Here is a 15,841-nt window from a genome sequence, read left to right on the forward strand (position 1 = left end):
CTAATAATGGGGAAGGTACTGATTAGCATGGTTAAAAAACAGGGAACTTTTGTGGCGATGCGTAATTAAACGGAAAGAAAAGAAGAAATGGGCAAGAAAACAAGATGGAGTAGCCAAGAAATAGATCACAGATTGTTTCCCAATGAATAGAAGAATGAAAACGGGCAATGATATGATGTGGAAAGTTTTTTTTAATCGGATTGCGTTTGTAACAAGAACGGGCAGGCAAACAGGAGGGCTGTGCTTTTCGCTGTGGGTAATGCTGTGCTGGCGAGCATTACAGGGAGCACAGCGAGTGCATTGCAGTGCAGTGTAGTAGTTCAGTGGGTTTGGTTGGCGCCCAGGTGGGCTTTGGGTTAGTGCCACAACTTACACGATTGATCAATGCGTACACCAGGAAACAAACAAACTTGTCGACTCCAAGACGAGGAAAATGCTCTGGCAATATTCCAGCAACAGAGCAAATGTGTGATCCACGAGGAACAGTCGGCAGTTGATTGACGGTGGGTTGAAAAGGTATCACAGTGAAGTGATACTGCAGGTGGATTCCGAGATAACGACGTTGAACAGGAATGACAGCGGTTGTCGTCGGATTATGAGGCTCGTTGAGTTGATGATGAGTAGGAGGAGGTTGACATCAAATAGAAAAATGCAAACAATGAACCAAATGAATAACAAAAACAACAAAATGGCTTTCCTGCTGATGATACTATTGTCAGTAAATCGATCAGTCTCTTTCTGGGGTGGTCGTAAACTCGTTGAACAGCAATCAGAGCTGGGGGTGGAGATGCTGAAAGGAATCGAGGATAAAGGGCTGCGGGGAGTAGGTGGTTTTGAGTGTTTTGTCCAGTTGCCATCCCTCTCAGGCCAGGTCCCAGTTAAAAAAAAACCAAGGTACGAAACTTAGTACGATTGTTCTGGTTTGGCTTGGTCTTGATCCTGACCTGACCTTGGTCGCTTCCACTGCCTTGGCCTTTTTTGGGTACTTGTCCCATGGAGGTTTAGTGAGGTGTGTGAGGACGAGGACAGCGCCGGGGCCGGACTGAGCGGCATGGACTAGCACGACAAGGTTGAGAGCCGCGTAGGCATGGGCCGTCTGATGGTTGGAGTGGTAGAGTTGCAGTAGAGGCAATTGGGATGGGTGGAGGAAGAGATGTGGTGGTGGGTGCCAAACGGCAGGGATGGGGCAGAGGCAGGATGGGGCAGGATTTGAGTTGCATGCCCAGGGGTGGGATAACGAGGTTTTTGGTTGGGATGGGTAGGGTAGGGTTTTGAAGAGAAAGACAAGGGAAGGGGTGGCATCATGTTGATGCTGTGCACTTACGAGTTGTGTTGTTGTTGTTGTATTAGACAGACTCTACTACAGTACAATATGCAGTGCAGTAACAGTAACAGTAATATTACAGTTGCATCCAATCAACAAACTCTCTCAACTCAAAGCTCTGTTGCATTGGCTTTTGGCGGGGTTCAAACTGAAGAGAGTAGACGTTTCTCCGTGGGGTGGGAATGGGGAGAAGAGTATGGAGATGGGGATGAGGATGGAGTTGTGGAGAGTTGGGAGAGAGAAGCGCCGAGATGTTGACAATTGAAGAGAGACCTTTTTTAAAATGCGTGAATTGATGCTTCTTGACCTTTTGAGGCGGAGGCGAAAAGAGGAGAAACCCCTCCAAACCGTAATAAGAGCGGGAAGAGAGATAAAGGCGTTCTTGGTGTTGTGGATGAAGACAAGATTGGCGTTGTTTTTGGGTTGCGATGGCGGCGGGGTTTGGCGACTGCCGATTACTGCTGGATATTACAGTAGTGGAAAAGCCTCTTGTAAACCCAAAACACTCTCTTGTTTGAAGAGAAAGATTTAAATTTTTATAAGATTGATGACAATCCCATCCCAAGTCTGTTATGCACGTTGTACGTACAAGATGATGTTACCAACTGCTGATGGTTACCGGATCCAGTACACACGGGCTGTTGGGGCAGGGGAGATAGTTTGCAGGAAAAAACGTCAGATGGCGGAATACAAAGGAGAGGCGAATAATTCTCTTGGTGAATGCGTGGGGATGTCTCGGCTTGGCTTCTTTGCATCTGATGCCGATGCTGGTAAAAAAGAATGTGAATGTGTATGATATGAGGTTCTCGACTGATGTTGAAACCAAGTGGAGATGATCTGAGCAAGGCCGTCACGATAGCGTTAGATGAGGTATCCGTATCGACCGATAAAAAAAGGCCAAGTCAGATAAAAGATTTCTGTAAGCGGAGATCCCCAAAATGCTACGAGAGCATGGACTTGCTGATGAGCATGGGTCAAGGGTATATTGGCATGGGTTTGTTGATGAGGTCCTTGTTTGGTTTGGTATGGTTTGAGGATGCGCCGGAAGCTTAAGCTCTCAGTGAATTGAATTGAATTGAATGGGCGAGTTTACAGTTTTATTGGTGTTGTTGGTTGTTGCGACGATACAGAAACGGTAGCATCGGTATGCTGTTAAAAGACAAAAACCCTGATAGTAATGACAATAAGAAAGTAAAAAAAGAAAGAGTAAATGGCAACGATTTAAATAAAAGGTTTATTATACGAAATGAATAGGATTGAATGAATAAATGAACAAGGCTGACACTTTTTGCAATCAGTTTAATCTGATGGTGTTGCATGCAAAAAAGCTGAAAACAGAGAAGAAACAGAAGTAGAAAGGGAAAAGAGTGTTGGAGCAACGAGAAGATGCGACATGGAATTAAAAGACCTACATGAACGCAAAAGAACATAAATTGAGAAACATTCGCCTTCAAACAAATCCTTTCATCTTAAACAGTTGTTGTGGTGAGGATTCAGATATCTCAACCCAACAGAGACATTTTGGTATCGTGAAGCAACACGGCGATCAAGAACCACTGGAAACAGCACTGACCGACCAACCAACAATCGAGTCTGTTCTTTTTTTTCTGTCGGCGCACACCCATTTCGGTCTTAGTCTCGTCGCTCCCAAGGCCGGGGGGGATGTCAGTCAGATCATCGAATCACAGATAACCATGGCGCACGCCAAGTTACTCGTGCATTCTTTGCACCCCAAGCCCATTCTTTCTCTCTCTGGGTGGTAAGAAGAGGTTGCATTCAGTCAATCGGTCAAGACAGGCATTTTCTTACTGGGTATTCCATTCTGTCTCAGCGACAAACAAACAAATGAGATGCTGGGCGTAGGCAAAAGCATACGAGGCTGATCTCAGCTTGCATACGTTTTTCTTCATCATCATCATCATAATGATGACGAAATCGCTTGACGATAAAAATCTTGAAGCTTTGAGTCTACTGCAATCATACTCCGTAATTTTCATGTAGAGCACGGTCTTTGTTGAATGGTAAGCGAGAGAGAAAGAGACAGCGACATCCATGCTTGTGGATTTCTCGCTCTCAGACTCATCACCAAAAAAAAAGGTGGAGTTTTTTCCTCATCTCAGTGACACACTCTAGAGTTCCATTGAACAAGCCCACCCCAGACGATTAACGGTTTAGCCTCGATAAAACTAGTAGCTACTAAAGTTAGGTACGCTTCAGCTGTCTCTGCGTCTCTTTTTCCGCGAGTCTATGGTAACTATCGCGGCGGCCCTGTCCTTGAACTGAACTCTCCCGCTTTGTCCGCTCCGTATCTTCCGGGGACATACGCGCGCGCCGAAAAGGAAACAAGGCAGTCAGACGGGCAGAGAATCACCAACTTCGGCAGATAGATACAAAGTAGCATTCCATGAGAGATGAATCTCGATGAGAAGGAATATCTCCCACGGCACAAAACTCAATACAGCTCTCACCGACTCGTTATTACACAGTACGGTAATAACGGACGCCATTCCCAGCCCATGGCGTTTTTCCCCCTCACCATCCCTTTTTTTCCGCTACAGCGCAGTCTTGAGTCTTGTCTGACTTGCTTTGAGCCTCCGAAATCCAAGGCAGAGCCCCTTGTTTAAAACACGAACAAAAATTCCCAAAAGCACAGATCAATAAAAAAGAAAAACGAGGCCAATGCTCCGGCAGATTATGGAGTCGTTGTGGGAATTAACACCCCGACCAAGCGATTGGACACGCGATTGAGGATTGGGATTGTATGCATACATGGAACGAATGAATGCCTTCGCTTAAGACAAGCTAAAGAGTAAAGGCCCCAAAATGTACAAAACATGTCGTGACACGGTTGTTTTGTCGTCAATGACGTATGTCGTCACAGAAACCATGCCTGCATTCTTTTCATTGTCTCACCACGCGAACAACAACAGTCTGGAAGCATCTGAACCCATCACCAACTACGGCACAGCACAATAAATACCAACCACGTTTTCCATCAACCCCAGACTTTTTTCTTTAATTGTGATGAATGCAACGCAAAAGATCTACCGTACCGCAATAGACAGAGAGACAGGTGTCCTTGCTCCTTGGCTACATACTCATCCCCTTGTCAAGAATGCCATGTCATGTCATGCCGTGATACATTCATCAGTCAGTTACCCGCATCTCTTCCAATGGGAGTTGAACTAGCCTCCCCAGTCTCACGATGCCTGTAGCATTGTCGGTGGTTCCCTTGGGAGTCGAGAAGCCCAAGGTATGGGGAATCGTGGTCGAGACACAATGCGAAAAAGCAGATGTTCCTTCTCCCCCCTCGAGGTTCTCAACGTTCGTGGCTTGTATTGTCTTGTCTTTGATCTGACACAAAAAAGACACCGACCGCCTGTTCGCGTCTGTTCTGTGTGTGGGGTGTCGAGTTGGGGTAGGTAGAGACAGCGTCCTCCTCCAATTGAACGGACTGGCACTTGATGAGATGAACTTGTGAACACAATAAGTGTGCGCGTGAATGAAGATTATCTTGACCGCCGGCAGAGTTGAGAGTCATGATTCAGTTTGACTACAATACACTCGTAAGCAGAGTCAACGAGACCGCTTTTCTGTCACCATTCCCCCCTCTGAAGCAAGCGCCAATAGCTCGCAGACGATGGCGGTTTGTCTTTTGCATGCAGATCGCACCATTCCCAGATGAGATGATGGTTCTGGGGCTGCTTAGTCAAGATGTTAGCCCTGTCAGAGGTTCATGTCACGATTGAAGGGAATTGGTCAATAACGGTTTTTGTGTCTATGGCATGATGGAGTAATAATTTTCGCTTCGAGCGGCAATCGTTCTGACAGGCCCCCCCCCACGTAGTATTAGTCTAGTCTTGAGCTTGTTTGTCTTTGCCCGTTGTGTTAATTAATTACGAGGCGAAACCACAGCGACGGAGACGAGAAGCGAGAGATTAGTAACAGAGAGAGAAACGGATAAGACTTGTGTGATAAAGAGTTTAGTGTGATAGACAAAGATAACGATGGGAGCACAGACCAGATCGCCCACTCACACTCAATCGGGGACTGTGCACTCAATTCGACTGGGACTGGACCGGACTCCTGTCAGGTCCGTCAGCCTAGAGGCTCGAGTGTGGTAGCCTAGCTTAGTTATTTTGGGCTGAGCGTTTTGTATGGCCAGTTAGAGTTTTTCACCTCCATGTTGGTCCGACAGCCTTTCCCGATTGTGGTTCGTTATCAGCTTCATTCTAGAGTCATTAAACAGTGCCCCGAGACTAAGTATGACTGACAGACAGAAGGGTGGTGGGGAATTTGGAGGTATTTTACCCTTCTTGTCATTTAATCACCAGATTATATGCCTCGAGTTTTTAAATACCACCGAGTCTAGCATTACATTATATTCATTTCGAGACAAAAGACCGTAACTCTAGGGTGAGTCGGGATGGAATTAAAGACTCGTTGGTTTCAGCACTAGAGCACATTCAGTTTAGAAGCGACAAGCCCTGGGGACCCAACAATGAGATGATTTACAGCGCCTCGTAGTACTAGCTGGTGGCTGGTGGGGGCGCACAGGCTCATCTTAACAGTTTTGGGGGCTTGTTGGGTGCGGCGACGTTAGACCACTCACCATGGCTTACTTTAGTGGCATGCACTGACTATCTTCACATGTTAAAAAAACACAACGTCTCTCATTCAACTCAATATCACGCAACCGCCATCACTTCTCACAGAAACAGTTGCTAAAGAGACCCTGAATGATGTGATGGACCAACCAGAAACTTCCCTGTCTGAATGGCCACCATACCTTTAGCATTTTGAACGGGGTCTGTCGGGTTGCTGACAGCCATCCATTGCCACTGCAAGGTGACAGCTCCTCCCCCCAACAATTATCTACAGCGCTCGATATCCAAGCACAACACCAAGACCTTTGCATCGCCACCCATTAGTCAAAATCGCCAACCTTTTGTCTCCTTCTGTCGTGCCGCATATATTGTTCATCCCACCATAAACTTTTGCCTCAATTACGTCGCCTAGGCCATGTTTGTTGGTCCATATGCGCACACACCAATTTGGAACGTCGCATTCAGCGTTAAAGAGTCACCAGTTCAATTGACGATGGCGCTAAAGAAAACCGTTTCCTTCTCCCTTTTTTGCGATATGCATGTATGAGCCACTGTCGGGTTATTTTTCCCAGAGTGGCTGTTTAAGAAACAAGCCCGGCATGGCGAACCAAAGGGAGGAATATGTAGTACAATTGGACATTTTTGAGATTGAGTCCCAGCAAGAACCCGATGAACCCCCTGCCCGTACGATAACGCACGGGAGAGCAACAGTACAGAGCACATATGTAACAGGGATTGGGATAGCTTCATTAGCTGAGAAGAGCAATTATCTCTGTGTAACCTGACACCCTCACGCCAGAGCCTCTGATCATCATGGTGAACTGACGACATGATAACCCTCCGATATCGCTTTGCCATCATTTCTACCCGTCCTGTTCCCTTTAATTTTGAGGCAATTGGGATACTCGATATCGACACTACCTCCATCTTCTTGGGCAAGGCTGATAGGTAATCGCCCCTCCTCGGTGAGAGTAGCGCGCTACAGTTTAACTGCAGTTGCTAAAAACGGAGGACCCTCAGCTTATCTGGAGGTTTCAGTAATAAACTCTTGGCTGACTACCTCCACTAACAATAAACGACGGTCTTCCCCGCGAATGCTAAAATGAATGAAGCATCTCCTGCATCTGTACTGTTACGTTTGCGGTTTGATAGATACCTATCACTAATACAAACAGACACCCTTTCTGCAAGCACAACGTCTCGACAAGTATTGGTCTTTTTTCGGATTCGTGGCTTGATTGGTATTTTGAGGTCTCGCTAAGCATGCAGTTCATCAACAGGGAAGACGTTAAACGAGACAAAACATGGGTGGCATTGACCACAGACTCAGAGGCTCAGGGCGACTCTCAACTCAACTCAACAGAGAGTAAATAGAGGGGCTGTCGTCGCAGACCGAGATTGAATCGAGTCCAAATCGTATTTTCCATGACCCGCAGTGAAGATCTGCACGGGCTAGACTGTCTAGGCTGAGACGAATTAATTGTTTTGAAGTTGAGAGGTTGGACCTTAGCATCCACTGAGAAGGACTCGAAGATCCCCAAAGGCATGATGGCTTCAATGGCGTTGTTGATCAATCCAAGCCATTTGTTCACATTCAAGGGTCCTAAACAATTATTGCCGATTACTTTCCGTAAAGAAAGTTAATCTCAAGCCGAGATCGAGCATCATTTCCTCTTTCTTTTTGAGATATTTAAAAACTCTTCAGTGAGTAATCTCGCAATTTGCCACTGCCAAAGGGGGCGCGTTACATTCAACCTCTTCAGCTCAACGACCCCGGCGATTGAGTGAGTGGGTATACCACCTGCAACAAACAGTCAAGAAAAGGGACGAATTCCTCTTTGTAGTTAAACAAGAGTAATAACAGGAAAACCCTGAATTAAAGAGACAAAAGGTAACTAACCCCGACCCCTTTGAGATCAGGACATGCTCCATCCCACCAGAGTTGTGGGTACGGTTACAGGGACCCTTATGCCCTGTGCTTTTTTGACTCTTGAGCCAAGATGATGATCTGATGTCTTTTCTCGGGTTTGTTCAGAGAGGGTATACCGAGTAGCAGGCAGCCAGGCAGGGTAGACAGGAAGGATCTCATATCATGGCCGTGATTATCTTTTGGTGTTTTGCATATTCTAGACAAGCCTCGTGGGGCTACAACCACCTCATCGTAGACACAGACCCTTGGCGAAATAAGACAAGACGAAAGTCAGAGACACAGACAGTAATTCCAAGGGAGATCATCATCATCAACAAAAAAAAAAGGGTCCAGTTCATGTCTGCTACCCTGATCGTCGTTGATGATCTCCGCAACGATAATGCCACAGAATCTTATGATGAAAGTGTGAGTGTGTGGGGGTGAAAGGCGCGTCGTGATCTTCGTGCAGTTGTACCTTTTTTGGTGCTCTGGACACCCTCACACTCTAGAGGAGGGGGGAAGCTTCAGGACCCTTCCGTGGCGATTGTGAAAATGATTGCCAAGGACCCTTTACGCGCACGCATCCTGTAGGGACCAAAGCAGACCAAACCAAAACTGCATTTGAACCCCGGATTCAAGAGTTCCCAAACCAAACTGAGTTTACTGTACAGCACTACCTCACCGACGTTACCATGGGTGGGAAGCTGTATCAGTGAGACATGCGCCATGATACGCAGCCACATCCGCAACCAGAAGGACGCCTCCGCCGTGAGGGGGCAGAGGGAGGTCGTTCAGTAAAAAACGGCAGACTCGTTATTATGCAGGCGATATATTAGGTAGAGCGAAACTGGTGATGATGACGATGCTGTGCGTTGCATTGCGTATGCTCTTTTCTTTGAGCTGCTGCAAGTCAACCGTTCGTACAGACGCTTGCTTATCATGATGCGCTCGGCATTATCACGAAAGTCTGGGGATTGAATGCGGGGGACAGTAGTTCAAGCTCGTGTGATCTACCATCTGCTTCATGTCTTGTATCGTGCGAGTGCCGTTTATCTGTGGAGATTGATGGTATCATCATGATCGTACGTGCCCTACGATGTCCGTGAGAATGAGTTTCGGCTTGAGCCAAGTCCGCTGCGTGCCTTGCGCATTGGCCCCGGATCTTCCGCCCCGATTGAGGCTACTGTACCTAAGACCATCCGGGGTGGGCCAGCTTACCATTGAATGCTGATGGCTACAGTTTCATCAATTTTTGGTGATGGGTGTCAGTAGGAATGAGTGGATTGAGGGATACTGGTTTGAGTCTGTCTTTGCGGATGTCTTTTTTAAGAAGATGCAAGTCACCCTACAGACAGACACTCTACGAGATGAAGCACCCCGACTCTTGAAGCTGCACGGATGAACGAAATGAGACTTCTCCAACCCCGCGCCAGAGTAAAACCCCCTCTTTGACTGAAGCAAGCCACCATCTGATGAGCAACCATTCGTTACAGAGTACATTGCACTAACATCAACGACTCGTGAGACCGGTGTTAACCATATCGGGACAAAACAAGAGCTACAGTAACCTCTGTCTCTTTCTCTCGGCCGACATCAAGAACCCGATACTACACGTGATGGGAATTCTGAGAAACCTGCTTTATCGGACGATTCGGAATCTCATGTGATGAACCATGGGAATGTTTACTCCGGTTTACCAGCAATTGGCATTTATTCCCTGTATTATTACTAGCGAGGGTCATGGGTTTCATGATAAGTACGGTCACGACTTGACTTGACACTCACTCCAAGACCAGAACATCGAATCATGGTGCGGGGAAGCTCTCCATGGGATGGCGTCGTCTAACTTGAGAGTTCAGAGAGCAAGCATTCAATCTAGACCTATTAAAGTCGTTTCAGCTGCCAAGGCTGATTGACTGAATGGGTTCTCGTTCAATCTGCACGGCATTCTTTTTCTGTCTTTAAACAGTAATTTAACCAATTAATCCTGACTACCTCTCATCATATCTTGTCAGAATGCAAACTCCATTGCGAGCTTCCTACAGATTGAACTACTTCCCCTCTTCCTCCTCTCCTCCCCTCCCCCTGTCCACTCCCCTCCCTCCCTCTCGTACCCGTTATCATGGCTCGCTAGCTCGCTAAGCAACGGTATGGCCCCCCTCCTCCTCCTCCACCCACACACACCTTGGCAAGATCCTGGCTCCTTGCTACCAACCACGAACAGGTAATCGCCTCAACACCAGAGAAAATGTGTCTGTACATCGCTTTCGACTGGTTTAAATATCCCCGCTGATCTACCCTTGCTTGCCTTTTGCCCTCCAACTTCTTTTTCCCCTGTAGCGGTCGGTCAGATAAGAAACCGTCCGGTGAAGCCAAGCCGCATTGGCTTTGTTGAAACCGGCATACCATACAGAGACGAGGTTACTGTAAATTAGATTGTCGAGATTGCGCGACCTCGTCTATTATCGTTTTGCTTTTCTGTCGATATGCTCCACAGGATGGACAAGGTACTTTTGGTCAAGGACTACAGTTACAGTACATACAGACAATCTCCAGGGCGAACCGCCCATTTTTTTCTTCTCATTCGAGATGGTTGCACACCATCATCTTGAGGCTCGGGCGATTGATCAGCAAAACTTGTTCTGTTGTGGATAGTTTACCTCTGTTCTTGTCCAGGCACAGGGACTTTGTCTAAACTTGGTTCGTTTAACGTCTGTCTCTCTGTCTATTCCTGGCGACATATCCATCTCTCTCCAAACGACTGTTGCTTTACCTTTTCCCCCAGGCTTCCCCTTAAAATCTCTTACCCACGGGGGAGTTGTTCCCTTTCACTTTGTCTCGAGACGAACGAATGCTTAATGACGTACGTTACAAAGGCATCATGGTCACTACCATCGAAGTCTAGTATGTGAATCGTTTAAAAATACAGATGGGAAGTGGGCCAATAATAAATTGCTGGGGTTGCACGGTTACTTCTCTTTCTTTTGCTTCAGTTTACTTGCCAATTTCACGCCAAGCTTTTTCTCTCTACAAGGTATGATTGATGCTGGAGTCCACTGTCTGTTAGGGCAGTTAGTTAGTCCTACACTGTTATGTAGGGAGCCCTTGTCCTGGTCTGGCGGCCGAGCACTACTGGGGCTCATCTCCATCGTGGTGATCGTACAAGAGCCTCTTGGAGCTCCAGTCATCAAACAAATCCACTTTGCAAACGCCCTTGTGAATGAGCCGCAGTTTTAATTCTTTCATTTTGGCTTAGTGGAAGGTGATAGAGAGTCAGAGAGGAATTGAATAGCCGCCCGACATGACTTGCAGCACTCTCAAGAGGTTTCCAGCGGCTCAATAGCTTGTGGTGGCTTGCACTCATCACTGTCTGTGTCTCCATTCACAGCAATATCCCTCATTTTTATCCCTCTTTGGCTCGTATCCTACGTAATTGTTACTATTCGTGATGCATCATTGTTCAATATTTCACGCAGAGTTGTCACCTCCACGGGCCCAGAGTTGTTGAACGCGGAGGTGGAACAAGCCTGGAGAGTTTTGCTAAGCGTATTGGTGGTCACATCGGGTGAGAGGTGAGCCACCACCACTGCAAGCCACACACACACACCAAATCTCAACGGTTATAGGGGACTCTCTCTACACACACTTTGTAACCCCTGGGAACTCTCAAATGCTTCAGCAACTTGTTCACCGCCTCAGCCATGCATCTCTGCTTTGCAGTCTTCAACTGTTCCTTTACTGTAGGTACAGTTACATGCAATGCAGGCCCTGAGACACTTCCCGCTGTGTCTTGCTGCTGTATCGTGCATTTCTTGCATGTCAAATGACTTTGTTTCGTTAATTGATTGCGTGACAGAGCAGATACGATGCACATAAAATGTCCCCCTCGGAGGTGCTTCCTTGATAGCGAAGCTTATCTATCTCCTTGTAAACTCTGTTGCGCGCCATTGTCCGCCTCACTCATCCAGTTATAGGGCAACACCAACTGAGATCTGATGTTCACACACTACAGAGTACCATGGGACCATTGCGACAACGGCTCATGCTATGTGCCATTGTAAAATGACAAATCACTCACAATTGACTCTTTCAGTACCCCAGATTTCCGTCGCTTTGACTCTCGCCCCGTCTGAGCATTCAATGTACAGTCGGACTGGCGGCCGGTGAGCAGTTTGATGCGCTAAGAGGTGCTGTGAAGTGTGTATCTGACCAGTTCTAGATCTCGTCTTCACACCCATATTGAACGGCCCGGGCCATATGACTGACTCCAGAAAGGCGAAATCGCGAGTAGCAATTGGATGCTTTATCACTCTGATAGATAACAAGTTGCTGATAGATAATTGTAGAGTGGCGGCTCACCGAGCTTTGCCGTTGCTCCTGTCGTTGCTGTGTACAGGTCTAGGGTATTCAGAACGTGACGCGCTGGTGTTGAACGACCACAAATGCCAACACGTCCGGTGAAGAAACACCAATGACACCAGCTGCCAAATGGTGATCTTTCTTCCTTATCATCATCTCATGCACCCCGGATTTTGACCGCAGCGACGCGATAATCTTCCATTCAATAAGCTGAATGAATGTCACGTTAGTTGACCGGTTCGACCGGAAATACACCATCCGAATTGCCCATCTCGAAGTCCAGACAGCTTCCAACCCGACGCACCGTCACCCGTCAGCCAAAGCATGGTTTGGGTAGTACCGACACGAGGCCAAAAGTGGCTATTCGTCTTGACAAACCTGCAACGGTGCGGTTCATCGCCTTCGTGTAGGAAGGGAGCTTCAGGGACGTGTACACTCTTGGTGTGACACGGCATGAGTGTATATATGCACAGCAACCTCCAACCTCCCTTCCGTTCATTTGCCTCGCATTATTGTCACTTTTTACCGGTTGAGTTTCACTGCTTCTGTAACAAAACAGGCTGTTTGTGCTGACATTGAGCTCTGCTGGGGATGTCACATGTTCTATGCCGTGATCCGCTACCCGACAGTGTCGCTTCCGAGAAGGATCTAGAAGAGGAGACCGAGCGAACTCCGTTGTTAATAATGAAGGAATTTAGAGGAACGAAACAAGACAAGTAACATGATCTTGCCACTGCGCTGTACCTCTCTGCATGATGGGGGACGAGGGATGGGAGGGCAAGAGAGCCGGTTATACATGACTGACTGATTAGAAATGTACAGTAACGTTACGATGTCGAACGGAAGATTCAGATTTCCGGATGAACGGCAAAGGATCTCTTGGAAGTTCTTCATTCGCAAAGGTGATGGCCTACAGAGCGGTTTCTTGACGGCAAGACACCAGTGACACTCGCTCATTTATTGATATGGGTTACCGTCGCGCACAAATAGCCGTCACTTATGGATTCTCCATGGCAATGAGATCTCTTTCAAGCAGTAATTAAGTAATTCTGTCGTGCGGATCGTTCGTAAGAGTGGGCGGCATGCCCAGCATATTGAGGCATGACCATCACCCAGTCGCCAACGGTGAGAATTCTGGAGCAGTACAACACATTTCTCACTATAACCGACGTTATAATGTATGGGGAAAGTGCGACGGATGACATTAAATTGTCTGGCGTTCATGCAGTGCTTGTGTAGGCTTGGTCAACTCGTGATTGCATACTGGAGTACTTGGATTGAAGGCTTATAGGCAATACCTACACTGGATAGAGACTAGGAACACCATTGGCTAGTACTTCTGTTAATGTATGGAGCATAAACAATTGGTGATATTAAATTATCGTTAATGCAGTACTTGTGTAGGCTTGATCAACTCGTAAATGCGCACTGGTACTTGAGTTGAAGCCTTGTCGGCAATGACTACACCAGATAGAGACCAGGGACACCATTGAAGTATACTTCTGTCAATCACTGGAATGAATAACGACTGGTAGATGAATTATTGAATGTGTTACTGGACTCTACAATTGACAAGTCGAGCCAATTCCTTCGCTCTTGCTCAGTGACCATCACAGAACACATCAACCGCACAGTCAATTCGACTGGCGACAAATGAACCTGTCGCATTTAAACAGTTGGAACTTGATTCTGTATTTCATTCCTCAAATTCATGCGATATGGCCGTAAATCGGGGCCCAGATGGACGGGACCGGGTGGTTCGCGAAAGCAACATGTTGGGAGGCTACGGGGTAGGCAGCTTAGACTTGGTCGTGAGTGAGCTTGGTTTCTGGCGACGCACCGTCACGCGCAAACGCCTGCTACATGCTCGGCCACCACAGTCAGAGATGTCGTAGGTGTTAAATCGCGCATGATATGTCTGTAATTTAGTTGAGGCAGTCAGTCATTGCGTGTACAAAACTCTTTGACACGAGCGCAAAGATTGGACTAGAGTGGGGTTCGAACACAAGACTTTTCAGTGCTGAATGGGTCGGAAGATACTTGTGCCGGTCGGAGTCATTTTTTTTGCACTGTTTTTCCTCCCACAATGGCCTCAATTGACTACAGCTTTGCCCTACACCTGAGCTTGTGCCCAGTTTATAAGACGTTACGATGACCAAGTTCAAGCGTCACGCGCAATCGCAGCCAAAGCATGGGCCACCGCCGGCCAGCGGTTCATCCAAGGCACCAGTTGCACCACCCGTCCGCCGCCCAGGATGGACCGGACCAAGCTATATACGGAAAGTCGTCAAAAAGACACCCGCAACGGTCAAACAGGATAGCTCGATAGAACAGATCCAGAGTCTATCTGTGAAGCATCAACAACTCATTCTTGACACAATCAGAACTGCGTTTCCTGCCGTTGATGAGTTCAGTGCATTGACTCCAGTGTTACGTGCCGTCAGGGAAGCCCTTGAGGAACAGGACTACGGCAAAGCTTTCGGGACTGAGGAGTTCCTGGAGGCATATACAATTCGCTGGAGTCCCAGTAGAGCGTTGGTAACTGCGAATGTGTTGGCTTGGATGTGCAGTGAAATGAGTGAGACTCCATGGGTTCAAGAGTTCCTCAACAATGATGGAGAGAAGCCATCCAGGATCGTGAGCTTTGGGCGAGGAGGATCTGACTTGTTAGCATGTGTGGCATTACTCAAGCACTCTCATCAAAGCAAACTCGACCAAGTTCCCTACGACGGTAGTGCTATGGTTGATCTCAACCTCATCGATAGACACGACTGGTCAGGTGTTGTCACAAAACTACAACACACTCTCACACACGCTCCTCCTCTTTCTAAATATGCAAGCGCCAAGGCACTCGCCTCCAATGTCCCTGCTATCCCAACCCAAGTCTTGAACCCAGCAGTCAACCAGCTCGACATCCTCGAAGGCGGAAGTACAGATCTACCTGCGATGATTGGACCCAACCCAACACTTATCACTCTCTTCTTTACACTTCACGACCTCTACTCAGTCTCAATATCCAAGACTACGGCTTTCCTATTGAAACTGACTTCCGCAGCGCCTAAAGGAAGTCTATTGCTTATTGTAGATAGCCCTGGAGCTGATGTTGCACTGCCTGATAGTACCAACAAGGGACAGGAGAAGAGATACCCCGTTGAGTGGTTACTCTACCAAGCTCTGCTACCACCCAAGGGCAAGGATTCAGAGGAGGATGACCAGCCGGCGTGGGCGAAACTTGTTGAAGGTGGTCATGAGAAGGAGTACAAGCTACCTACAGGACTGAAATACCCAGGAAGTCTAGAGAATACCAAGGTCCAGGTGCATCTACTGGAGCGTCTATGATAGCTAAGCGTATCTCAGAAATATCATCATGAAACAAAACGTCTAAACATCCTTGAGTCGTTCTATGTTCCTGTCCTCTAACTGTGTTAATATGTAAACTCTTTAGACTTCGTGGTCACAAGATGTAGGGCAGGCAAGAAGATATGTTACAAGGCTACAGTCTGTGGGTTATAGAGTGGGACAAGATGAGGACAATAGCTGACATTGACAGGACATGGAGAATTGAGCCTCTTTGGGGAGAATTACCTTCATCTATATACTTCTAATCTACCAATTCACTGAATTCTGCCTGTTTTAGACATC

At 47.2% G+C, this 15,841-nt stretch overlaps 2 protein-coding genes across 2 annotated transcripts; both read left to right on the forward strand.

Moving 5' to 3' along the window:
- Positions 1-8,023: 8,023 nt before the first annotated feature.
- FSST1_002617 (uncharacterized protein) lies at positions 8,024-8,556 on the forward strand (the record flags this gene model as incomplete). The annotated part of the gene is made up of 3 exons (XM_083228623.1): positions 8,024-8,146; positions 8,195-8,266; positions 8,512-8,556. 3 exons carry the CDS (start codon positions 8,024-8,026, stop codon positions 8,554-8,556), a joined length of 240 nt encoding a protein of 79 aa, XP_083092799.1.
- A 5,794-nt stretch (positions 8,557-14,350) lies between these two features.
- Positions 14,351-15,538, forward strand: FSST1_002618 (SAM-dependent methyltransferase; the record flags this gene model as incomplete). Its single annotated transcript, XM_083228624.1, has 1 exon — positions 14,351-15,538. The coding sequence occupies one exon, from the start codon at positions 14,351-14,353 to the stop codon at positions 15,536-15,538; it is 1,188 nt and encodes a 395-aa protein (XP_083092800.1).
- Between the last annotated feature and the right edge of the window lie 303 nt (positions 15,539-15,841).

The sequence above is a fragment of the Fusarium sambucinum genome, chromosome IV, assembly GCF_050947815.1.
Source record: "Fusarium sambucinum isolate potato_lamoka chromosome IV, whole genome shotgun sequence".
NCBI classification, from domain to species: domain Eukaryota; kingdom Fungi; phylum Ascomycota; class Sordariomycetes; order Hypocreales; family Nectriaceae; genus Fusarium; species Fusarium sambucinum.